The 27,509-nt window shown below is 42.0% G+C and overlaps 1 protein-coding gene and 1 long non-coding RNA gene across 2 annotated transcripts in view; one reads left to right on the top strand and one right to left on the bottom strand.

Annotated features, from left to right (window-relative positions):
- The window catches only part of PLXNA2 (plexin A2), a 311,446-nt gene that overhangs the window by 44,512 nt on the left and 239,425 nt on the right, over positions 1 to 27,509 (top strand). The window contains exon 3 of the mRNA XM_012547852.3: positions 5,981 to 6,163. Coding sequence (XP_012403306.1) covers positions 5,981 to 6,163 — 183 coding nt within the window. The remainder of the gene's footprint in view (positions 1 to 5,980; positions 6,164 to 27,509) is intronic.
- The window catches only part of LOC116419100, a 111,170-nt gene that overhangs the window by 29,382 nt on the left and 54,279 nt on the right, over positions 1 to 27,509 (bottom strand). The gene's annotated exons all lie outside the window — the stretch shown is intronic.

The following is a 27,509-nucleotide window of genomic DNA, read 5'->3' as shown; positions in this document are numbered from 1 at the left end:
CTAGAGGAGTAAATAGACCATCACGAGGCTCAGGTTTGATTTAGGGGTTTGGACACCAACAGCCTGGGACACAAGTCCTGAAGTGATGCTCAGCTTGCAGGTGAAGCTGGTTCCAAGCCTGAGCTTCAGAGAGCAATGTTTTCTTGCCCCCCCCTCACCTTGGTATAAGCACTGGGACTGTGGGGGAAACATGGCAGGGAAGCAGGAGAAATAGGCAATGTCTGTTAGGAAACTATTCGTGTTGTTATTGTTGCTGTTATTCAGTCAGACCCCATTTGAGGTTTTCTTGGCAATGATACTGAAGTAATTTGCCATTTCTTTTCCAGTTTATTTACAGATAAGGAAACTGAGGCAAACAGGGTTAAGTGACTTAATCAGCTAGTAAGTGTCTGAGGCTACTTAAGAATCAGATCTCCCTGACTTTAGGCCCAGTGCTCTATCCACTGTGACATCTAGCTGTTCGTGGATTTATTGTATCCACTGCATGCTAATTATGTAACCCTACCTAGATGTTCCCTGATATATCAAAGATCTGTGATTTCACTGTTATGTGTGTGCTTGAGGGCATTCCCTACAGGCTGTCTCCCTGCAGCCCTTTTGGAAAGTTTGAATTAGGGGATGAGCTACTCTAGTCTCTGTGACCAAAACAACCCATCACCAAGTGACCAGACAGTCTTGGCTCTGAACTTAGCTAGAGGATGGTCCTGAAAATTCCTCATTGGGCCATACTGGAAACCTTGACATCTTGAATGGATCTGCCCTCCAGGGCCAGAACTTTTGAAAAGCCAAGAAAATAACCCAGCCACAATGAGACATCTGGATAAAACTTAGGTCTAAAGGAACTCTCCATAGAGATAAGTATTCACTCAACAAACATTATATTAAGTACCTGTTATGTGCAAGGAGGCTCAGTAGTGCTGAATATTAGGAATACATACATACATACATACATACATAAAAAAATATATAGTGTAGATATATATGTATATACTATATTATATGTAATAATATATATATATATTATATATATATATGGATAGTATATATATATATAAAGATACATATATAGTATGTGTATTTACAAACATATGAATATGGGCATGAATGTGGGCACTCATGTGTATATTGTATGTGTATGTAATAGGTGACTGCACATATATACACAGGTGTTGCAAAAGTCTTAGTGCAATTCAAAGCTTCCACAACCTTGAAATGCACTAAAACTTTTGATACTATATGTGTATGATGCTTATGTGCATTTATTCTATATAAACACACATAATTTATATGCAAACACATGTATATATATATACATCACACTGTATAGTATACATATTCACACGTATACATAGTTTATACATGCATAAATATACCCCATATACATGTGTGTGTACATGCATGTAGATATTAATGGATTTAAAGAGGAATCCATTCCAGGGGAGAGGGAAGGCCCAGAGGTTATAGATGGCAAGACAAGAACTGGGGATGAAATTGAGAATAATTTGTCTGGAACATAAGCCGTAGGAGGGAGAGTATTATGAGAGATGGGTAGGAGCCAGATGGTGAAGAATCTTGAAAGCCAGAATCAGGAGTTTATACTTTATTCAATAGACAATGGAGAACAGCTAAAGACTTTTGAATTGGGGAAGAGTGTGATTCAAGAGGTACATTAGTATTACTCAGGCATCTGTCTGAAGGCTGGATTGGAGCAGGGACAGGCTCAAAACAGAATTGAAGTCGTCTCAGTGAGAAGGGATGATATAATGAATAAAGGAGCCTATGTAGAAAGAGAATTGACAGGTTTGTGAGAGCATAGGCATTTGTATTCCCGGCACACAGCACAGTGTTTTGCATATAGTAAGTACTTAATAAATGTTCACTGAATGAAATGTGGCTTTTATGTCTTCTGGTGTCCAGCCCCAGATTCAGTAAAGGAAGTCAAGGGAGGAACTGATTTAGATTAGGAAGTTTAGATCCAACCATACTGCCTCCCACAGACCAGAAGAAGGGAGATGGAGAGGGGTGTGTGTAACAAAGAAGAAATAGCCTGAGATTATATAATTTACCTAGAACCACACAGTTAATAAGAATCCAAAGCAAGATTTGAATTCAGGTCTTTTTGACTCCAGGACCAGTACCCTGGTCAGTGCACCAGCTTGTTATGTCATTAAAGACAGGGCATCATAGATTCAATAGCAGAAGCAATAGTAATAACAATAATTGACATTTTTATAATGTATTCTGGTTCTCAAAGTGCTTTAAGTACATAATCTCAGTTGACCATTATACTAGCCCTGTATGAAGAAGGTGAAGCTATGATCACCTGAGAAGTTAAATGGTAGATGCAGGGTACTATCCCAACCTTCTCATCTCACACCCAGGCTTCTTCCACTACACACCCTAGGCTGCTTCACAGGGTTCAAAAGATAACTTCCCTGCTGAGGGTAGGATGTCTGTGGGGGGCGGAGGTTCCTCTAGTGCTTTCTTATGCTTCCCACAATAGTCATTTCCTTCCCCCTCAATTTGGATAAGACTCATTTCCGTACCAGGAAGGAGCCTCTAAGGGAGAATTAAGTGCTATTTCTCTGGCCCACAGTCTAATGCCTTTCTCCAAAGAGAACTTAGCAGTGATCAGCCATCAAGGACCAACTGAGTAGCTATTATAGCTTATAGAGCTCCTGGCCTGTGCTTGTTACTTCATAGGAGGAATTAGGGAAGGGGATGTGTTAGATGGAATATAGAAATAAATGGTACAACCTCTTCCTTCAAAAAGCTTGCAATCTAACAGAATGAATCATGGAATCATAACATTTTAAAGTTGGAAAGATCATCTAGAGCCAGAATTCTTAACTCTGTCCTGGATCCTTTGTCATTCCGGCAAAGTCCATGAAAAGCATCAAATACATAGAATTACAAGGAAACCTGTTATTGTAAAATCCAGTTATCAAAATATAAAAAAAAAAAAGTTAATGGACTCCAAGTTAAAAACCCATGGTCTTTTAACCCATGGTTAAAAACCTGCAGTTTGGTAGAATAAAATAAGTCTTTGGAGGCCAAAGACCAGAATTCAAGTTCTACCTCCAATTCATAGATGCTGGGTATCACTAGGCAAGTCATTGAACCTTTCTCTGAGCCTCAGTTTCCTTATTTATGGAAGGAAGTACTTGTACTTTCCCTGGATTGTTGTGGAGAAAGAACTTTGTTAAATTCAAAGTGGTACATAAATATGAGCCAGTATCTAGTTAGTCAGATTTCTTCATTTTATAAATGAAGATATAGCTATAGAGCTTCAAGAAGATGATTCCAACCTCTCATTTTACACATAAGGAGGCAGAGACTTAGGGAAGTTAGATGACTCCATAAGATCACACATTAAGTGTCAGAGACAGGATTTGAACCCAGATTGCTGAGGTCCAAAGAGATTAGTAGTGCCTTGCACAGAATAATAGGTGCTCTATAAATACCAAATCTGAATTTACTCAATCAAGTTTACTCCACTACTTGGTGACAGAGCCAAGACAAAGCCAAGTCCAATGGACGAATCAGTCAACAAAAATCTTTGCTTTGTAACTCTCCAATGCAATTATTACATATTGTTGTGTCTTATATGCATTCATTTTGCTGTTAGCATTCTACTAGAATGCAAGCTTGTTGAAGACAGGGACCTTACCTTATCTAAATTTTGTATCTGCCCCAGAATTTAGCATTATGCTATACACATAGTAGGTGCTTTATTGAAAAAAAAAAAATGCCGCATTGTTTAACATCAGGAGTCTTCTATGAGTTCTAAATATAGTGATTCTCTTCCCTCTTCCCCCTATTTCTGTCACTGGAAGTTTTATGTCATCAGGAACTGTTGGTAGGTGGTCAGTCTATACTCTTCTGTTGAACTCAGAATAAATTAGAAATTGGAGACCCCTTGGAAAAGTTTTACTTGCTACCAAAATCATCTGGACAGAAAAAGATGATCTTTTACCCTAATGCCCCCATCCTCTGCCCTTAAACAGTGAAAGACATGAAAGAAGGTTGGGGATGTTTAAGATCATCTTAACATTTATGTGTCAGTACACTGTACTAAGGGCTTTACAATTATTATCTTATTTTGATTCTTACAACAATCCTGGGAGGTAAATGCTATTATTATCCCCATTTTACAGATGAGGAAACTGAGGCAGACTATGACACTTGTTCAGGATCACACAACTAGGAAGTATCTGAGGCTAGATTTTAACTCCAATCTTCCAGACTTTAGACGTGCCACTTTATGCCCCCCAGATGGCCCAAGAATTCTTCTATACTAGAGGAATCACATAAACATTATAATAGTCTTCTAACTGGTTTCCCTCCAATCTCTCCTTAATCTAATCTAGTGGAATCAAATTCATGTAGAAAGGAATCTCTATGGGACACATATTGACAACCACATATAAGAAAACCACAAATTAACATCATGCATATTGTATTATATTTTTATGTATTTTGCTGAATAATTCACAATTATAATTTAATCTAGTTCAGACTGAACTTGAAGTTTTGCTAGCACCTCTGACCTAGTGCATCCTCTATTCATCTGTAAAAGTGATTTTTTTTCTAATGAGTTGCTATGAGCATTTCATTCCTCCATTCACTCAATAAACTCCAGTGACCCCTTACTGCCTCCAGGATCAAATATAAACTCCTTTGTTTGGCATTTAAATTTAATAACAAGATCCCTTCTTACCTTTCCAGCTTTATTACAATCTATGATTCAGCGATACTGGCCTTCTAGTTGCTCTTTAAAGACAAAATTCCATCTCCTTTCTCTCCCTTACATCTGGAATAGTCCTGATGAATACCTCTGCCTCCTCACTGACTATTTTTCTACATGATCCAGCTGAAATCTCACCTTCTTCAGGAAGCCATCCCTGTCCCTCCCACATACACACATATGCTAATGCTTTCTCCCCTAAGATTTCCTTCCACATAGACTGTTTGTTTGTTTGTTTGTTTTTACCTTTCTTTGTCCCTAGAATTTGGCACAATGGCTGATACATAATAAGTGTTATACCTGTTGACTGATTGCACATATAAGAATATAGAAGTCAGGGAAGAGAAATGACCAGAAGTTCTCTGTCCTTTACAGATGGGGAGACCACATACTAACACTTCCTGATGACAGAAAAATTCCAGTGACAGAGGTAGGGGGAAGAAAGGAGAGAATCCCTAGACTTAGAACCCATAGGAGGTTCCTGATATTATATAACACAACATTTTTTTTTTCAATGTGTATAGCATTATGCTAAATTCTGGGGCCGATACAAAATTTAGATAAGGTAAAGACTCTGTCTTCAACAGGTTTGCAGTCTAATAGAATGATAACAGCAAAATGGATGAGCCTAAGACACAATAATATATAATAACTGTTTTGGAGAGTTACAAAGCAAAAATTTTTGTTCGCTGATTTATCCTTTGGTTGATATATGAGGTCTCTGGAAAAAGACTGTTATTGAAGGAGGTGGTATTTCAGATGAGATCTAAAAAGGACCCAGATCATAGGGAATTTAGACCATAGAAGAATCTAAGCTAGTATTTCAACTTTATAAGCAGCCACTAATCCCCTCCCCCAAAGTGACTTAGTGATAAAGTTGCATGAAAGGCAGAGAATTTTATTCATGAGAACATAGATTTAAAGCTGAAAAGAATCTCAGAAATCATCTGGACTAGCCCTTTCATCTAAGAAATCACTTCTTGGGTACCTTTAGAAGACTATCTTAGGGAACTATGAAATCGCTCTGTGGATTAATGAATACTTCTTAATTTTTCAATCTATCAAAAAAAATGTTATAAGCGCCTATCATTTTCAGATAATAGAGGACAGTCTGTCTCCATGGGGCTTCATTGCCTATAATGGTAACTGAGTATGTCCAGCATCTCAGGCTTGAGGAAAATGACCATTTTCTGTCCTCATTTTTACTCATGATTGTCCCTTCCTTCTTTCCAGCCGGTCCCCATAGATGACAACTTCTGTGGCCTGGACATCAACCAGCCTTTGGGGGGCTCTACTCCTGTGGAAGGGCTCACCCTCTTCACCACCAGCAGGGACCGAATGACATCAGTAGCCTCCTATGTCTACAATGGCTACAGTGTGGTCTTTGTGGGCACCAAGAGTGGCAAGCTGAAGAAGGTAGGCATTTTAATGCTCTTCAGGTGTCATGGTGGGATTTGGCACAAGATACTGGCACCAGGATTTTCTGAAAGAGTAATATGAATGGATCTAACTAGAGATATTTCAGGGGGTTGGGGGAGGAGAGGATACAATCTGTGCATTATCCAGAGCTTTTTAAAATCTTGGGCTGGCTTCCTCTACCAACTAGGATGCCTCCACCCCCTACCTCCTCTTGCCATTATCTTGTTCTTGTTTTAATTATATTTTTTATCAATAGCTTTTATTTTACATCACCTAAATTTTCTCCCTTGAGTTCCTTTCCCTCCCCCCTCCCAGAGAGCAATCTTTTATAACAAAGAATTTTTTTTAAAAAGAAGTGAAAAAAAATCAGCAAAATGCATCAACAACAAAAAAATCTATAATATGCAATGTCCCACACCTGTCTGCCATTATCTTGTTAGTTCACTATTCCAACTTGTCGAGACATTGGAAAAAATCTTGATTGTGTCATACAATATATCAGTGATCTGTTCCAACTTCATGGCATCCACAAATTGGATAAGCATGCAATCTATACCTTCAGTCAAATCTTTGGCAAAAATGTTGAACAAAACATCAGGTGGTGGGAATAAAAGGAATGAAAACTCATTTTATTCCTTCCCTAAACTACAAAGGTTCTTACAAAACTTCTTATAAGTTGGGAGACTAAAATCAAACAGAAATGGATGCCAAATAGGAACAATTTGTATGAGCTGGTTTTGACTTGTTCAAACCATGACCCCTTACCTCTAACTGGTCTAGATTATAGAATACTAAATTTATTAATTATAAGTTGTTTGTTTTGGGTTTTGGTTTGTTTTGGGGGTGGCGATGAATGCTTGTATGGATGCAGAGAAACTAATTTGGGCTAGGTAGGGCTTTTAAAAGAGTGGAGATGTAGGAATCAACAAAGCTCAAATCGACATGCCATAGACAGCCACATCCTTTCACTGAGTCTCAATTTCCTCAACTGTAAAATGGAATAATAATAACTTTAATTTGCAGAGTCATTATGAGAATAAAATTAGGTAATATGTGTAAAGTTTGTAAACTTTAAGGCCATGTGTAATGTTAGTAGTTATTATCATCACCACCAATTATACTACCGCAAGTTATTGTGAGGAAGTGTTTTGTAAATCTTTTGCATTCTATAAATCTGATTCAATTCAACAAACATTTCTTAAGGTCCCAGCTATTAGATACTAGAAATTAACAAGATCAAGAAAACACAGTCCCTATCGTTGGTGACCATATATGGGGGTGCTGGAAGGTAAATAACTGTGATACTAGAAACTAGAGATTAACAGGATCAAGAACACACAATTACTACCTTCAGTGAACATACAACTTGATGGGGTGCTGGAGGGAAGGACAGATAAATAAATAACTGTGTCAAGGGCAAAGATGGGGTTCAGGTAAAGTGTTAAGAGAAACTTGTAGAAGAGATAGTTTTCTCTTTAGGGAAGGGAAGGTGGGAGAGATCAGAGAAGAAGCATTTAAGGGAGGGGATGTCATTTGAATTAACCTTGAAGGGTGGGAGAAACTTCAACCTAAGGAGAAAAAGAAGTTGTGGGTGTATTCCAAGCAGAGGGGGACAGCAGGAGAAAAGGTTTGGAGGTTGGAAAATGTAAGATGAAAATGGGATATGGAGAGTAGTCCAATTTGTCATGCAGAGTGTCGTTAAAGCTCTATTTGAATTTGGACAGGGCACAGTCTTTTTAGATCTCAGTCTCCTCAATAATAAAAAGAAGTTGGACTAGATATTTCCTGAAGTGCCTTCTAGCTCTAGATAATTATCCTACGAAGAAGAGTAGAATAAAATAAGTCAATTATTATCATCTCATTTTCTCATCTATCATCATTACTATTATCCTTATTATTATTACTAAAACTCGTAATAACAATCTCTAAACCGCCAAGGTCAGGGTGTGGTTGCGGGTACAGCACTAAGCCAGGGTGCATGACTGTGCCTCCTGGAGTTCCCACTTTTCCTTCACCAGCTGGACAAACCCTCGGCCTGCCCTGGGAGCTTGGGTAGCCCGCAGTCTGGTGAGCAGCTTTCTCCGGCCATGACATCACCAGCTGGAGGATTCAGGCTGCCTGACTCTGGCAGCCAAGGGGGCTACTCTCGAGGCGGGCTAAAGCCAACAGCTTGTACCTGCTTGTCAAGCATTTAGGGCTGGGAGCAGGAGCACAATCTCATTCATTATGTGGGATTATAGGAGCAGCATTCTTTCTAGTTCCAGCTTAATCCTTCCTCCTCCAGACCCCTCCCCACCACCTGCCACTGACAGCCTCAGTGGAGACTTTCCAATGTCTCCCTCTTCCAGGCTGACCTCATGCCTCAGTTGAGGGCCTTAGATGGGAAAGGATTTGGGAAGGTGGGTGGGAGGGGAAGGAACCCGGAGAGGGAAGGCAGGCAGGCGGGAGCCTCTAGCAGAATCCCAGTCAAGCTGTCAGGAAGGAGTGAGAAAACAGGAGTCTGGCACGAAGGCAACAAATGTTCCCGATCTTGTCCAGTTCCCATGTCACCAGAGAGCCCTTTAACCCTTTCTCTGTCCAATCCAGGTGCTGGCCCTCCCCAACCTGGCCTTGTGTTCCTTTAGATATTCATGGAAATACGCCTCCTGCTCTCTTCTCTTGAATCTGACAGCTAAAGCTGTTTTCCTAGCACAGAGCAGCCTTCTTTCCAGGGGAAAGACTTCAAAGAATCTTAGAACCATAGCAGCCTGGATCATCTCTCTCAGGGGATCTTCTCCTGTTCTATGCAATGGACCCTTTGGCAGTCTGATGAAACCTATGGACCCCTTCTCAGAATAATGTTTTTAAATGCATCGGATTACAAAGGAAACCAAAAAATACTGTTATCAAAATTAAAAATAAGAACTTTCATGGACCCCGGGTTAAGAACTCCTCACATTTAGTCTAAACTGTTCATCTTGCAAATGAGGAAACTGAGGTTCAGTAAAGTGAAGTCATTTATCATGCAAGTCATACAAGCAAGACTCGAACCCAATTGGTATATGAAAAGGTATCCCATTCTGGGACATATAATAGTATATAATCGACTAAGCTGTCAGTGTGCTTCCTGCTATGTGTGCAGTTCCCTGATGTCCCTTTGAGTGGAAGAAAAAAAAAGCCCAGGGTGCAGCGAAAAGAGTACTGAAAATGGACTTGAATTTGGGACCCAGCTAATGTGTTTGCTTGTGGACCAGTCACTTTCCTTTCCTGGGCTTGTTTCCTCATCTTTAAAATAAGGAGACTGGACTCTAAAGTCCTTTCCAGTGCTACATCTAAATGCATCAGTAGATTAATCCAGAGTAGAAGAATTGGGCCACCATGGTCCTAAACTGCCCGCTATCTGTTTGCTTTTTTGGAGCACAAAGTTCTTTCTTTTAAGGCATCTTTCCAAACCAGTGCTCTTCTTGGACATGTTTAGCTGACTCTGTAGAAAATATGGCCCCAATATGTAGAGGCAAGTCAGAGGGTTCAAGGGTGGGGCAGAGGAAACCGCAGCCCGGGAGGCACTTTCAGACACGTAAGCTGGCTGCCCTCTGTGAGGCCGGCTGTTTGTGAGTGTGTCACTCACCTCTTGGGCCCCACTGGCCCTCTGCTTCCACATCTACCTTCCTGGGAGCTTTACGTCTTTGAAACCCCAAGCTAATTCCTCACCCTACCCAGTAACCGCCCCCGCTCCTGCTCCCACCTCATCCCTCCAATGAAGCAGCCTTTCAGGAAGCCCTGGAATGTCCCCAGGAAATGCTTCTCTGGTCCTGGCCCCACAACTCTTTCAACATGGAAAGGAAAATAAAAAAGAAAATAGACGGGGATGGGGGAGGAGAGCAGAAGGTGTTAGCCCTCATTTCTTCCCTTACTGGGCTTGCAGCTGTCAGCTTGCCCCACCCCTGACCCATCAAAATAGGCCATCTCTAGGAGTGACCAAGTCAGGGTCGGGGAACTGACAGCATCATCCCACTCTGCTCATGAATACCAAAAAGCACCGGGAAAAGTCTAGCTGCTGCAGGTAGTTTGAGAGCATGAGCTTCACGGTGTGACATCTGAGAAGGGACAGGGTCCTCTGACGTCATCATCCCCCTAGGAGGATCTTTCTCTCCAAATCCCCAACAGGTGGCCATTTGTTCTTCAGTTGAATTTGTTCCTTTATTCAGAATTCGTTAAACACCTGCTGTATTTCAGAGGGACTTGGGATAAAGACAAAAAGCGAAATGATTCCAGCCTTCAAGAGGCTTCCACTTCTTGCAAGGAATATAGAATAAACTTCTAAATCTCCAAGGGTTAGTGTGTGTGTGTGTGTGTGTGTGTGTGTGTGTGTGTGTACCTAGAAGCCATCTACAGAGAAAATAAACTTTAATAAATCTCCAAGGATTATTTTCTGCAAAAAAATTATATATACATATATGTAATTTATATGTATATATAAAATTTATATCTATAAATATATTAAAAGTATATGTATCTATATAGTTTTAGGTACAGGTGGAGTTGGAAGAGAACCTAGAGGCCATCTAGACCAACCCTCTCATTTTATACATGAGGAAACTGAGATTTATCGAGGTCAAATGACTTGCCCAAGCTCCTAGACTTACTGAGAGGCAGGGCTAGAATTGGAATTCCATGATTACCTTTATTGCACCTCGCTGGTCCCCTGGCATAAAGCAATTAGGTGAAATGGAAACAGGAATCCCAAATGGCCACATATTGACTCTGGAGAACCACACATTAACATTACTTATGTTGTATTGGGGTTTTATTTATTTTGTTAAACACTTCTCAATTACATTTTCATCTGGTTAGGGCTCCTGGGAGATTTTTGTGGCTTTGTGGCAGATTGGGTTGACCTCTGGTCTAAAGGTTCATACTCTGTGAATACTGAGTTGGATATTTGGAATGAGAGAACCTGGGTGCTGCCTCTTTCTCTTATTACCTATGTGTACTTAGACACATTCTGATAAGTCTCTGAGTCTGATTTGGCTGGTCTCTAACAGAAGAAAGTTAAAGGAGGAACTGAAGGCTTCTGAGGTCCCTCCACTTCTAACTGGATCTCTGATTCTGGGAACATGTGGTAGAATTTTTAGAGAAGCAGAATGTATGATAGATGGGGTGATACCCTATGTAGGCCTGGCTTTGATTTTTATCTCTGACAATCACCAGATTGGGAACTATTTGACCTTAGGGAGGTTACCTAAATGGTGTGTAGAGATAGAATACTAGACTTTGAATCATAAAGATCCAAGTTCAAATCCCTCCTCAGATGTTTATTATCTAGGTGACTCTAGGAAAGGCATGTAATCCCTATTGCCTCAGTTTCCTCACCTGTAAAGTGAAGATAAGAATAGCACCTGCCTCCCTAATAGGATCAAATGAGATAACATATATACTTAGCAGTGTTTTATAAATTCTAACTACTTTTCCTCCTTCTCCTCCTCTTTTCCCTTCTCCTTCTTCCTTCCTTCTTTTCCTTCTTTCTTTCCCCCCCCCCCTCTTCTCCTTCTTTTTCTTCTTCCTCTTCTTCCTCTACTGGAGTGGGTTGCCATTTTAAGCTAATTTTATGGATGGGGAAACTGAAGCAAATATAGTGAAGTGACTTGCCAGAGTCACACAGCTTATAAATGTCTAAGGCCAGATTTAAACTTAGAAGATGAGTCTTTCAGACTTCCAACCTGGTGTTCCATCCCCTGTGCCATCTACATGCCCTCCATCAAATACTACTATTTCCCATTAGTAAGGCAAGTTCTTTGCAAAGAATAGCAAAGGTGATTCCACATAGATGTGAATACTGTTAGGCAAGATATGCAGAAAGAAAAAAAAATTATTTTTAATGTCATTGATGAAAATCTGAAAACAGAAAGAGGTTCTTATATAATTTGGGTTTTTATAGAGATTGGGGACGTGGTTAAAAAGGTCTTAAAAATGGAAAAGTCTCCTTCTTGGCCCACTCAGGTTAGAGTTAATAACATGGGGATGAGATCCTGACTTCTTGATGGATATAACAGAAGGAACCCTGGGATCTTCCTCCAGAGTCGGAGGTAGCTGGGTTCAAATCCTGCCATCGTCTGACCCTAGGCAATAGTAGGCTCGATTTTCCTTATTTATAAAATGTGGGAATTGAACTAGATGGCCTCTGAGGCCGATTTCTGCTCTAGAACTACCACCATCCCAGAGCCTTTGTTTGTAGGATTCTGTGTTGTGACTAACCATCCCAAGGTCCCCTGGGGCATTTTTGTAAATTCACAAGCTTTGCCCTTTGAAAGCACATAAGGGGAGCCACTAGACTCTTGGCAACGTCCCCTTTCCCATTAGCTAACCATGACTGAGATGCCTGTGAAATTCCTGAGGAAAATTCTTTCTGCTTTTCCCCAAGGAACAAACCAACACAAGGTCTCCGGTCCCTGGCTCACAGGAAGGACTGATGTCACGATGCTATTATTCTCCCCTTTGTAATCTCACAAACAATTTATTGAGTAAAGCTCCAGAAATGTGAATTTTCAGTTTATGTGTTGCCTTCAATCTCCCACCTAAGCAGAGAATATTAACTCTCCCAAGTTCCAGACTCACTGCTCAGGACTTGATCTTTGACCACCAGATGTTCAAGCTGCCTGACTTTCCCTCTTCCCATGTTCCTCTTATATCAATTTAGTGCTGTTATTGCCCATTTCTCAGATTAGGAAAACTGAGACCCAGAAAGGTTTTGTGACTGGCCTAAGATCACATGAGACCCCCATGGCAGAATAAGAGATTTATCAATAAATCAGTAAACATTTATAAAGCATCTATAATGTATCAGGCACTGTACTAAGAAGCAAAGAATAATCCCTGAATCCAAAAGTCACATGTCATTCCTTTCCTTCCCTATACATCTCTGTCTACCTCAGTTTCCTCATCTGTAAAATGGGGGTGACAATAACCCCTACCTTCCCCTAAAGCACTTAGCACACAATACCTGGCACAAGTAGGCGATTAATAAGTGCTTATTTGTCCCTCTTCCCACTCACCACAGTTGGGCACACAGACAAATTTCCAACCTGCTGCTTGGCTCCATCATGAGGTAAGGGAGTGGCTGCTGAGCCGGAAGGAAGGCTGAGTTGGATAAAGAGCTGAGAAACATGCCATCCTCTCAGCCAGCCAGCCCAAACAATAGCGACTCATTCCCCCTCTGTGGAAATGATTCATTCCTCTCTTGGTGTGAACTCTTGATTCTGTAAATAGTGAAGGCTCCGGGTCAGCTTCTGTGAGCTGGAATTAACTGTGTGTCCCTGCACAGCTCCCTCAGCCTTCTCCAGAACACCCAGATACACTGCGGAGAGGAAGGCGGGGGTCTAGGTTTCCCCTTCAAGCCCCCCTTTTTACACCCCACTCCCACCCAAGCCCGCAGCCAAGAGGGAGAGGGCTAGAGACACCCAGAGCACATCGCTGCATCCCTGGTAATGAGTTTGGCTGCCTGCCCAGGTTCCTGCCAGCAATCTTGCTGTTTGTTTTGTTCGTTTATAGGCCTCTTGGGTCTAAAGAGCTGGGCTTCAGAGAGCAAGTGAAGGCTGATTTGGTCAGCAGAGGAGTGGGACCTCCTTCCCGTCGCCCCCCACCATCCTCCACCCTACCCTAACAGGTGTAGGGACGGAGTGCCTGGGTTACAGGTTCCGAGTATCTCCTTCTGCCTTGGCAAGGCGTCTCCCTAAGAACAATTCCCATACAGCCCAGGATCATGGGTTTGGGAGCTGAAGGGGCCTTGGGTATTATCCCCGCCCCACCCCTTAGAGGTAAAGAAACTAGTCCTGGAGAAAAATGACTTGTCCAAGACTACAGAGCTTAAAATGCAAAGCCAGTATTCCACTCAGCAACCCCAGACTCCAGGCCCATTAATCTTTCCATTATATAGTCCTATCTCTTGATAGTTTTTGTAATGATGGGTTTATCATTATCATCGCTAATAATAGGAGGTGACACGGCAGATGGATCTCTGACTGGGGACTTGAACTCTAGTTCTTCCTCAGGAATATGCTAGTCATGTGATCCTGCACAGGAAGAAGGAAACCCAAAGCCCTACCCCCTCCTATCCCCAGTGTGACTGTCTCCCAGAGAGGTTTGGAGGAACAGTTCCAGAGCTAGTTCTCCCCGATCTGTCCCAGAGCGTTTACTGAATCTGGGCAACTCCCTAAGAATAGGTATGGATGGGTCTACATAGAATCTTCCTCCCTGGGAAGTACCTACCCCAATGAAGTCACATAGAGTAAATTTAAGGGAAAAAATGTCCATTTGCATAGTGCTTTTAAGGCTTATAAAGCTCTTTAATGTTCATAATGTTTGATTTTCATCACAATGTTATAAGGTGGATGATGCAAATTATCCTTATTTTACAAATGAGGAAACTGAGGTTCCTCAGCAATTCTGACTGAAGTCCAGGACTGATTTTATTACAGCACACTGGCTGCTACCTCTCCCATTATCATTTTTTACAGTTCTTGTGAGAGCCTCTTTCAGACTCAGCTCTCCTCTAAGTCCCAAGTATGAGGAACTGGACCATCTATTTATTGTCTATTCTTAGCAACCAAAAAATCCCAGAGAAAATTTAGACTTCAGGGCTGCCTGTTTTTGGCTCATTGAGTTTTTCTAACTGCTTGAACTCAGAGGGCAAAACAAAATGTAGTGTCCTTTGCTGATTTTGTTCCGTTTATCCTGTAATTAGCTTGTTTGTGCATGGTTGTTCGATTATTGTCTCCTCCATTAGCTTATGAGCTTTTGGAAGCAGGGACAAATTTTTTGCTTCCTTTTGTATCCCTAGCACTTAGTTCAGTGCCTGGCACATAGAAGGTACTTAATAAATGCATATTGGCTCATTGGAAATTAGAACAAGTTAGATTTTAGCTCACTACTACAAGAAAAACTTGGATTTGTTGGGGGCAGCTAGGCATCACAGTGAATAGAACATAGTCCCGAAGTCAGGAGGATCTGAGTTCAAATTTGACCTCAGACACTTAACACTTCCTGGCTGTGTGACCTGGCTAAGTGACAAGTCACTTAACCCCAATTGACCCAGCAAAAAAATAAAATAAAATAAAAACTTGGTAACAATTTGAGTTGTCTAAAACTCACATATTCTGAAGGATGAACCATCTCAGGAGGACAAGGACAGCCTTAGGAGGTGGAGGACAGCCTCATTGGGTTTCTTTAAACTGAGGCAGGCTCAATAGTCACTGATTAAGGGTACTATAGAAAGGGGTCTTATTCAGGCCTGAGTGGAACTATTTGACTAAAGGCTCCTTTCAGCTCTGAGCTCCTGTGACTCTGTGACACTGATCTGATCTCTTCCCCGGCCTCCTTTTCAGGTTCCTATAGGTGACTTGCCAGTTGGAAGGGCTGCTCAAGGAACTGGGAGAAGCTCCTTTTACCCTTGAAAATAGCAACTTCCTTCCTTTCAGCCTTTCCCATTCCAGAAGAGAGAGAAAATGAGGTCAAATCCCATGCCTTTGGGCAGTAGGGTTCATTGACATGAGGCGAATGAGTTCCAAAGACGTTAAATGATTTGGTAGGGTCACATAGCTGGCTAACCATGGAAAAAGAAATGGAATCCAAATCTTTATTCATCTGAAGTGGTACTTTTTTCTCCACCACCCCCAACCTCCCTAATGGGGAGATAGATCTACTACTCCCAGACATAGTATCAAGTTCAGAAATATATGAGAGTTGAATCTAAGCTGAAACACCTGTTCCTACCCTTTCCCCAAACCCTAGAATTGCCTCTCCCCAGAGTAATACCCAGAGCAATTTCCTAGTGGCCAACTCATGGGCTGATGGCTTTAGTGAGTTTCAGTTTCCCCAAGGTGCTAATGTAGCCAGAGCAACTTCCTCAGCCACATGGATGCAGAGATTGGGTAACATGAAGAAAAGCCATCCTCCCAGGCCTGAGTCATGGGAAAGGATATTTTAAAAATTGGACCATCTGACCCTAATTCATCTAACCCAGTGGGACTTCAGGCTCCAGTTGCATTAGTCACCATCAGAGGCAGACCCTCCGTGTCCAATTAGCAGCAAGCAGTGAGCCGGGGACTCCCCTCTGAGGGTATCAGGGATAAAGGCAAGGTTCTATTACACTACTGGAACACTGCAGAATTATCTAAGAAAGACCTTTCCCTCATCCCCCCATAATAAATAACAGTAATCACGTCTCTAAAATATAAGTAACTAGCATATCTACAATGCTTTAAAATTTTAAAAGCAGTCTACAAATATCCTCTTATTTGATCCTCACAACCACCCTGGGGCATAAATGTTACTATTATGATTTCCCATTTTATAGCTAAGGGAACTGAGACTGAGAAACAGGATTGAAACTCAGGTCTTCCTGGCCCAAAATCCAACATCCTGTATATTGCATCACCTAGTTGACTATAATTTTTTAAGGTATGGGATGTAATAACCCTGATAATACAGGATGAGGGCTCTGACCACTTTGGGCTTTAGTTTGCTCATCTGTGAAAGGGGGATCCATTTTGTAGATCACCTGAATTTTCATTTTAGCATTTACTTTTCTTATAAGAAATTCATATCCCTCCAGTTTCTATTCCTCATTTTTCCTGGAAGATAAAGTAGGGTTGGGATTTTTCTCCTCCTGTTGTGGATAGAGAAACTGAGACCCAGAAAAATTAATCAACAAAGGTATCCAAATTTGTACTGCAAAACTTAGATCAGCACAGAAAATTCAGCAGAAAGCTCATTATAGAGGTAGTGAAAAAAATCTGAGTTCAATTGCCCACGGTGTCGACTTCTTGCTCAGAAAAATCACCTCCTCTTCTCTAAGGTCTCAGATTCTTCACCTGTAAAATTAGGGTGTGAGACTAGATGATCTCAGACATTACTACCAATTTTAAATAGAATGGTTTATAAAGCCAGGGATCCTCATTCTAGCAGTCCCTAGTACATAAACCTAGAGATCTATAATGAAGCATTGAGAAATGTCTAATGGAAGATGATCAGAATAAATTACATTTCCCTTATGCTTTACTCCTCTTATTCCTGCTTACCATGCACCCCTCCCTTCCCACACGGAAAAGTAGAAGTCTGTACAAACAGGTACTAGGGATATACAATTGAATATAGGAAGTCAAGGTTTGAAAGTCCACCCTTTTTGAACCTCTGTTCCCCACCCCACCCTCACTGTAACCATCAGAAAAAGTCCTGTGGAGCCCTGATTGAAGCCAAAACTGTTTGGGGCTTTTTCATCTGCCCCCCCTTCCCTCATCCTTTTCTGCTAGCATTTGTTTCCTAATTCAGAAACTGATGTTGCCGGCTGTATGTCCCCACCTAACCCAGGAAGGCAAACAGCAGCAGCAACAACAACAAGAAGCTAGCAGAGGTTCTCACATCTTCTTTTTCTTCACCTGTGAGAAAGGTGCCAGCTCTGGAGAAAAGAAAGTCCACGGAGAAGAAACCAGGAAGACATAGAGGCTCCCTGAAGAATAGAGGAGGCCTTTCTGGTCAAACAGGGTCAGGATTATGTGGGTGATCTTGCCATCTGCTCTTAGAAGGACAGATTACCTACCAGCTCTCTGGGGTCTAAGCTTTGCTCTGCAGAAACTAGACTTGAGCTGCTAGGGTTTTCAATTCACTGATTCCACAGCATTTAGAATTCTGTTGCAAGGCATTCCTTATGATGGGCATTTACCTGTGGGAGTTAGCCTTCAGGAGGGGGAAAGAGAGAGAGAGAGAGAGAGAGAGAGAGAGAGAGAAGTAGAGAGAGAGATGGAGAGAGAGAGAAGAGAGAAATAGACAGAGAAGAGAGAAATAGACAGAGAGAGAAGAGAGACAGAGACAGAGAGAGAGAAAGAGAGAGAAAGTATGTTTCCAGGCAGAGAATCTGGTTCTGATCCTGGGTCTGTTTGGTACTGTTTCTATGTCCAGGGCAAGTCGCTCCTCTGAGGACTATCTTAGGACCTCCTAGCCCTAAATCTGATGATCCTAGGATGGATCAGAGAGGGCCATCTGTTTCAGAAGATGTTTGGCGATGGGATCAGGAGAATCTGACAACTTCTTGTTGGGCAATTCACCATCTCTCTCAGCTTTGATCTCTTCATCTGTAGATATCTATAAAATGAAGGGGTTGGAGGAGCTCCCTTCTAAGGTTTCTTCTTTCAGTTCTGAACTGGAGAGAGAACTAGACCTTAAGTCCTGGCTCCCAACGTGTCTTGTGGCCATTCGAGCCTCAGTTTCTCCAAAGAGTTATGGGAGGAAGCAGCAAGGGGAAAGTTCTCTGAGGTCTTAGAAGGAAAAACTTGCTTCCTAATTCCCAGAGACAGTTATACCACACTGTGGCGTTGGGCCCACTGGGCCTCCTCCCTTGCCTCCCCCCACCATAGCCCAGCCCACAATGCACTGGGCTGCAGCCCTTTTGCCACATGCAGTTCCCAGCTGACTCCCCTTTCTCTGAGCCCCATTGTTCCCAGGGAGCTCTCTGAAGGGGAGACAAAGGATCCTCCGTCCTAGGGCCAAGAGCCACTGTGTAAAGCGTGGGGCCTGGCCCCTGCCGTAGAACATCCTTTGACATCTCCAGGCTTCTTTTCAAAGGCCCAGCCTGGGATCTTTGGTCTGTCAATCACACCCATTCAGAGTCCGGGTGAGGCAGGGGGTGGAGGACATTCAGAAATGGAGTCATTTTGATAGAACAAAATTGGAGTAGACATTAATGCAATAGTTAACAAGGGCCCATCGTTGGGGGATGGGCCCACTTGCTTGTTCTCTGTTTATGGGGCTTATGCAATTCCATCAATATTGATGCCTGATGCCTTTGATTCTGACACTAATCATTGCTATGAATTAAATTTGCAGCCATATAATTAGGATTGCTATTAATAGGGCCCTGAGCTAAGTGCTACGACGTGGCATGTCTTTTTCTTGATATAAAATGGCATCCTTGGAACTCTGCTAATGGGGTGCACCTGGGATTTGCCAAGAATGATGTGAAAATTATACATTCTATATTTATATTGGGTCTTTGTGAAATACCAGTGCACAAAGGTGAGGCCTGTGAGAAGGTATTTTCTGGACTGGGGTGATGGCTACCAATTGTGCACCTTTCCTGGATGAAAATATCTCCAGGGGAATCTCTAGATAGTGGAAACACCTTGAGTCTCACAGCTTAATCTGAAAACCCTCCCAGTGGGAAAGTTTTCCCTGAGGGCTGACCTGGCTTTAGCTTGCTGCGGTCTGGGCTAAATCTTTGTTGCTCCCTGGCTCAGGAGGACATCTTTTTCCTTATCTTCCTGGACTAGATTGGATAGGAATAAAGAATGGCCCTGGGTTTCATGGTGATAAGACACCCTGGAGTGGGGAAATTCTCTCTATTAATGCAGGGTAGAACTTTCTCTGCAATTTATAGTTTTAAAAGTTGACTAGGCTATTCGGGACTAGAGTGACTTCCTCAGAGTCACACAGCAATCCGTGTCTGGCTCCTCCTGGCTGGGTGGCCAGTCTCTAACCACCACCGAATGCTGCCTTAGAAGCTGGAAAGGATTGCTAATTTCCCTAAAGAGAACAAAATCTGCTTCCTAACCAGATGATTGGGGCTTAAGTCTAAATCTCAATGGACTGGCTGTAATACAGATGGAGGAAGAATCTTCTCTCCCCTTCCCCATCCAACTGCACTGTTCCTCTGACCCAAAGACCCCCCCAAAGAGCTGAGAGACCATTTGGATAAATGCGCGCTCTCAGAGGAAGACTGCCAGACACAGTGGGAATGAACGACTGCAAATATAATTAATAGGCAGCTGTCAAGGTGGCTTTTCTACCTGTGCATCACCCAGACCCCTGGCCCATCTGGCTGCTAAAGGTTCGTGCCTCGAAGGGCATTCACTCTGCCTCAGTGGAAACATTCAGCTCACCGGGAATCTTATCTGAGATTTCACATGTCCTTGGAACCCTACGAAGATTCAGACTGAGTCATCCCATATGTTCCTGTGTAAGTCATGACCCAGTCTTTCCCTAGTGAGTTATCTGACATTTAGATATAATGCTTTAAGATTTGCAAAATGCTTTAAAAAATGATCTCTTTTGATCTCAGTGAGAGAGGTACTATTATTACCCCCATATTACAGACAAGGAGACTGAGGCTGAGGCTGAGGAAAGTTAAATGACTTGCCGGAGGCCACACAGCGAGTATTTTCTGATCCCCAATCTATCACTCTACACATTCAGCCAGTGTGCCTTTCATATGTCATGATATATAAGAGCTGCCCTTTTATCACTGAGAATATGTATCTTCATCAATCTGCAAAAGGAATGCATCAGCCTGTGCTCTTCTGTGGCTGACGTTAGATCAAAAATTATTTTTGATATTTCTGAAACCGGCATTTTTTCATTTCTTTTATATCATCTTTCATTCCTCTTACTTCCTTTCTTTCTCTTTCTTTCCTTCCTTGTTTTCTTCCTTACATCTTCCTTTTCTCTCTTTTTTCTTTCTTTTTTCCCTTTCCCTCTTTCTTTTTTCTCTCTTCCTTCCTTTCTTTTTCCTTTCCCTCCTCCCTTCCCTCCTTCCTTCCTACCTTTTTCTTTCTTTTCATTTTTTTCTTTCCTCTAACACAGAAAGACAGAAATGGAAAGATAAAAAAAAAATGCCCAACCAACTCTTCTCCCTTTCTCAGTGCCCCTGAATGCCAGTTTGTTTTCCTCTCCAACTCAAGGCCAGAAAAGTAAATTCTCTAAGTGGCCTTGAGATGAGAGATTCTGTCCTCCAAAAAACACAAATACACATAGACACAAAGAAGGAAACCAGTCCTTTCTGGATCAAGCAATTTAGTTCAATTCAACAAACAGTATTAAGTTCCTACTATGTAAAAGGCCTTTGCTAGATACTGGAGAAATAAAGACAGAAACAGACCTGTTATAGGATCATAGATTTAAAACTAGAAGAGATTTCAAAGATCATCTAGTTCATTTTACAGATGAGGAACTGAGACCTCTGGAAGGTTAAGGGACTTGCCCAAATGAGTGCCCAATGGTTTTCTAATTCCAAGACTAGTGTTCTATTTTCAGTTCACAGACTTAGATTTTGAAAGGACCTCAGAAGCCATCTCATCCAACCATGCATTTTGCTTGGGCGTGGAGGGTGGGAAGGAACATACACAGATGAGTAAAGACAACCTAATACAGAGACAGAGAAAACACTGTCAGGTACCCCAAAAAGCAGCTCAGGGAAGCTTTCGAGGGAGGCATGGCAGCTGAGCTAACTCCCAAAGGAAGTCGGATGTTGAAGACAGAAGGAGGGTATTCCAAGCCTGGAGAATAGCATGTGGATTTGCACCAGGGGAAGAGATGTGGAAGTTAAACAAATAATACTATTATTCTACTCCTCTCTAGGTACTGAGGGACTGGGAGCAATTCCTCCAGATGCCCTTTCTTATTTATATTCCTTCCATGTAAATGCTAAGCCAGATGGGAAACTAACTTTAATATTTTACTCCATTGGCTCCCTGGACAGTGACAATAAGGCTGGCTACTCAATATAGTCATTTGGAAGTAGAATAAGTCTTCATCTAGTTTCCAAATGGAATATATCACTCTCCAAACTACCCCATTTTTCAGCCTCAGTTTTCCAACATTAGATCTCAAGAAGATGATGACAGTGTGAAAGTCTCCCAAGAAAACAGCAGTAAAATGCACCTCTAGATGGAAGTCCCTGGGCTAAATCAGTCTCTTAGTTGTACTAAACTTGTACAACTTCAGGGAGCTGAGCATGTGGTGCTGTGGAAGTAGGATACAATGTCTTAGGATGTTACCCCCCAAAAATAACTCCCAGAGCAAATGAATCTCTGTCATTGACTATAGGGAGACATGATTTCTCCCCTCCTCCCCATTTCTCTCCAATTCTCTACCAAACACCACACATTCATACAGCAAACATACATTAATATCTTAGGATATTCTAGGTATAATGTAGGTAGGATACCTACATTAGTTCTCCTGCATATGCTAAAATCTAATTGCCTCAGGTCTGACGTTAGCCATCAGGATTAGCTAATATCCAACAGAAAATGTCAGACATCAATGTACTCAGTTACAATATGCCATAACTTTGGTTCCTAATTGCATCTTTAATTACTTAAACACTGAGATAGATTATTGTATTTTCTCCACAAATGCAGATTGCAACCCCCTTTCCCTCTAAGTCTAGTACAATTCTTACTTTTTAATATAGGGTGTCCCAAAAGTCCTAGTGCACTTTTAAGCCATAATAACTCAAACCCCTGAATAGGGGGAGTGCTGATGCAACATTAACATTGTCCATCTATTGCTCCTCATTCACTTCACACTTCGCAGCTAACCCACCTCCTTTTCCTATCCCTTAGGAAATGAATTTTATGATGTCTTTTATGCTGCTTCTCATGCATGTCATCTTTGGCAAAATCCTTCAGCTTGCTTATACCCACTGTGAGTCTTTCATTATTCACTTGGAAAATTAAACTATTAATATCCAGAGTTTAAGGTAGTGTTGCCCAATGGCTTACGTGCTGAGCTTGAAGGCAAGAAGACCTGGAGTCAAATTACTGCCTCTGATAATTATGTGTCCACATATGGACACTATGTGTCCATGGGTATATAACTTAACCCCCATGTGTTTCAGAAATTCTGTAAGACTTAACCATGCTTGATGGGAAGAGAGTACACTATAGTGGAAAGAAAATTGGCTCTGACCCAGCCCCCTGAAGGAAACCTGGGTTCAAACCCTATCTCTAATGCTTAGGTGACTTTATCTCTCCAGGCCTCAATTTCCTTACCTGTAAATTGGAGTTGGATGAGATGGCTTCTGAGGGCCTTTCAAGATCTAAGTCTGTGATCTTCTACCTTCGTTTCAAACTCAGTCTCTGTTATTGCATTGATCTTGGGCAAATTATTTAATCTGCCTAGACCTTAATTTGACTATTTATAAAATGAGAGGCACTGGACCAAGTGACTTCTGTTGTCTATTGACCTCTAGATCTATCGTCCTATTATGTTGGTAAAAGAAAGTTTTATAGTAAAGTTCCCTCACAGAGATGAAATCACAACTGCTTTGCTCGCTTTCATAATACCTGAGATAATAATGTAGAAGGGATTTTTTTATATATATATTTTGGTTTCCACTGAATTATGGACAATAGCCAGGCTTTCTGGCTAATACTTTAAGTTAGATAGATGCTGAAAAGGCAAATATTCATTTGTTCATCCACTCACATTCCTATATAGACACACTAATATAAAGCTGTATTATCATTTCTAAGTCCAGGGGAAAAGCCTTATTCCAGCAGGAAAATTAAAAAATATATATCCCAAGACCCATTAAAACAAGGCATTTACCATTCCTCCTACTTCCCCAGTCCTCCCTGTAATTCACAACTATACCAGTTATAGGACTGTCTGTCCCTCATGCAGACTGGTAGTCACCCCAAGGGAGTAACTGTAGCTTGATGAATAAAGGGGGAAAGTGACCCCAGCCTCAAAGAAGTATAAAGCTCTCTCTTTGGTGTATCCCCAATATTTATGGCTGAGCTCAGCAGACACCCCTGGGCTGCGGATAGTCTGTATATTAGCATTAGTCCATTATACCTTTTATGATGCATGCTCCAACCCACTCTCCCCACCCCTGATTTTATGACTGTCCTTTTCATTTCTGGAAAGAGCTTGCTGGAATGGCAGATGCCTACATTTCTGTCTTCAGGGAGCTGTTTGCTGGCAGCCTGGCCCAGCCATAAACAACAGAGATAGATAAACCACAGGCAGTGAATTGCCTCCATGGCCAAGGGGCTCTAGGAAATATATGTGTTTGTTTGTGTGCTGGGGGTGGGGAGGGGTCCTGATTTGTCTAAACCATGGGCTTGGAGGTCAGGGCTGAGGTGGTACTCTAAAAAAGAGAGAGAGCAAAGGCATTCTCTTCCCTCCAAGGCCAGCAGCCCTTCATTGAAGGTTGAGGGGAATTCTTTCCCCACTCCTACTGACATTACTTGTGCCTTGACTTTTGGAGTCAGCAGCTTCTCAAGATGGAGCAGCCCCCAATGGAACGGTTTTTCTGCTGTGTCGGTACATAGATTACTCTGGGTTGTCTTGCTCTATCTGGGGCTCCCATTCCTTAATGTGATTTTTCTGAGTTTCTTCCTCCTTTCCTATTCCATCCCCCTACCACCACCCATCACCTCTCTTACTATTCTTCCCACTCCACTACCCTATCTCCTCATTCTTCCCCTAAGACCAGATCCCACCCATCCATCACTGCCCCTGGCTCATTAAACCCTCAGTTTGTTGCTGGGGGTGGCCACGAATGTGATATTAATCTCCAGCCTTCCACCAGCAAGTCACTCCTGAAGCTTTGGGAGACGGGCACCCGGCGTCAGCTCTGCTCCTTAAAAGGCACCCCTGGGAGGAGAAAACCAAATTCTGAATGAATAATTGGCCTTGTGGAGGTTTCACAATTTTTTCTACACACACACACACACACACACACACACACACACACACACACATACACACACAAACAGCTAGTGAAAACTAAGAGAGCAGGAAAAATAGCAGAGAAGGAAAGAGCCAGCAAGCCCTGAATAATTAGTCAGTGGATTAGAGGTATTTCTTCCTATCATTAGAGATCCATCTTGGTGGTGATTGTACAATGGAAGGAGGAGGGGAGAAGGGAGAGTGTGTGCGTGTGTGTGTGTGTGTGTGTGTGTGTGTGTGTTTATTGAAGATGGGGGGATGCCCATTGTCTCTTTCTTATTTGGTTCTGGGTCTCCACCTCCAATGGAAACGCGGAGATGAAAGCGATGTGCATTTAAAAATGTATGTACACATCAGACTGCTGAAGATAGTCGCTATTATAGTGCATGTGTGTGTTTTTTGCAGTAAGCTGCTAAATTATTTATTGGGCACTGGGCTTTAATCTCATAAACCTGCCTGCAGGCCCCAGGCACTGGCAGCCTGAGAGCGAAATAAAACACACAAGTCGGGGGGCACGGAGCACTCCAATGACTCTAGGTAGTAATTGTTCATCTTCCCTCGGCCTTTTCCCCCAGATCGGCTCATTAAAAGCAGCCGGTCCCTATGAAGTACATTCTCATTTTCCCATCACGGCTAACTTGGGAAATTGATTTGCATCTCTTATCAGACAAGAGGCCCCAGCTGAGTACCGTGTAGCAAGGGCAGCAGGGGAGAAAGCTGGATCCCAAAACACAGCCCTCCGTTACCAGCACTGAGATGTTAGCCATCAAAGAGCAAAAGGCCTGGAGGGACCCGAGTCCAGGGGGAAGTTTGGGCCTTCTGGCCTCTGGGGCTGCTCACAGTTACTGGAAGTGTCCAGACTCAGATGTTCAAGTTTCAAGTTCCACACGGGATGTTCCGTTAACCAATCTTGTCAGCCAGTGAGGAAAATGGGTCCAAACATCTTGACGTAAGAGAGTCCTATCCTAGAACTGACCCTTGTTATTAAACTGAATACCAAGATAACAAAATTTTAGAGGTAGGCGTTGTAGAATACTGGACTAGAGTCCAGAAGACTTGAGATCACAGCCAATAGAAGACATGAAGTAGAGATCTTTTGACTGTAGACTAGTCACTTAACCTGCCTCCATATCATCATCTTTAAAATGGGGATAATAAGAGCATCTATATCCCCAGGATTATCATGTGGATCAAATAATATATGCAAAGTACTTCACAAATCTTCAAAATACCATATAAATACTAGCTCTTATTAGAATTGGAAGTGACCTTGGACAGCACCTAGTTTTAAACACCCTTTTTTTTTTTTAACTGATAAGGAGACTGAGACCCAAAAAGGAAAAGTGATGAGAAACCCAGCATCATCCAGCTAGTCAGCAGGAGTAATCCATCAATCAACAAGTATTTATTGAGTGCCTATTATGTGTAAGGCAGTTTTCCAAGAGAGATAAAGACAAAAATGAAATAGTGCCTACCCTCAAAAAGAGAAATCCATACCTGTAAGTCCAATGCTAATAACAGTGTTCTTGTCAGGGTCATAGAAAACAAACTGGGCACAAAGAAAGTTTCCTTTTCCAGACTCCACTCCAGCTCTTCTAAAATAGAGGATGCAACTCCAGACTGACCAGCCTTGGATAAGTTGCTGGAGCCTAACTCTTAGTTCTTGCCAGCTCAGTGGCTACCTACTAGCTATCACTAAAACTGATAATGATTTATGGTTTATGAATGAGGGCACAGCCAAATTAGGTGTGAGGTATTATCAAAGCCAGTCTAGTATCTGGTTAGGAAGAAAATAAGGCATGTCATACATGATAAGTAACCCATATCAGAAGGAACAGACATCAAGAGGGCAAAGTTCCATCAAGGCGGACATGGGCAGTAGGTCAAAGAAAAGCACTGTCCTGGTTCCCCAAGTCAATAGAACTTCAGGAAGAAGCAGTCCAGGAAGCTGGCTAGCTTTCCTTGGAGAGAAGCATCTCTTCCAAGACTGAAGGCTTAGAAGTATTAGAATTAATTTACTACAACCTTGGGTTTAACTTCTCCAGGGGACAGTTTCTTTTCCTGTACAGTGAGGGAGTTGAATTAGATGATCTTGAAGATCTCCCCTCCAGTTCTAAACTCTAGACTTTCTTAGAGGACCATCAATCTACTTCTGGAAGGGACCTGAGAGTCCACCTATTCCACTCAATTAATAGTTAGGAAACAGATCCAGGGAGGTCTCAATGATTTTCCCAAGATCACTCAGCTAATTAAGTATCTAACGCGTGACTCTCCCTCCAAAGCCAGTTTCATTTCAATTGTATCACACAGGCTTGGCTCTACCCACTCTCCAGGTTTTTGTTTAAGGGACTTCATCATTTTATTGCTAGGCTTATCCCTATGGAGTAGGAAATCATCCTCCCAGGAACCTGTAGTTTCTAAGAGAATGGTCTTAAATTTGGCCCTGGAGAGTCAAAGTAAATAGTAATGAGCCAAGGTTCAGTGTGAGACAGTCAGGGAGGGGCAGAGAGGAGCCAAAAAATCTTCAATCATTCAACAAATATTTATTGAGCATCTATAAGATACAAGGCACAGTGCTAGGTGATGAGGGAGATGTAAAGATGAATAAAAGAGCCCTTCCTTTCCCTTAGGGAGCTTGTTGAGAGAGATACAAAGATGAATGGAAGAGTCCCTCCCTGACTTCAAGGATTCTGCTGAGGCCAGAATCAACAAGGAGCAGGAAGTTTTATATTCTCTTTTTCTCAAGATCTCACCTCATGTTGAACTTTAAGAGGCTTTCCAGAACCTGTTATGTTAATGTAATTATAGATTATTAGAGGTGGAAGGTGCCTTAGAAATCATCTACATTGGTTCTTTT

The sequence above is a fragment of the Sarcophilus harrisii genome, chromosome 4 (assembly GCF_902635505.1).
Source record: "Sarcophilus harrisii chromosome 4, mSarHar1.11, whole genome shotgun sequence".
Classification (NCBI taxonomy): domain Eukaryota; kingdom Metazoa; phylum Chordata; class Mammalia; order Dasyuromorphia; family Dasyuridae; genus Sarcophilus; species Sarcophilus harrisii.
This window is presented reverse-complemented; position numbering and strand designations above follow the sequence as displayed.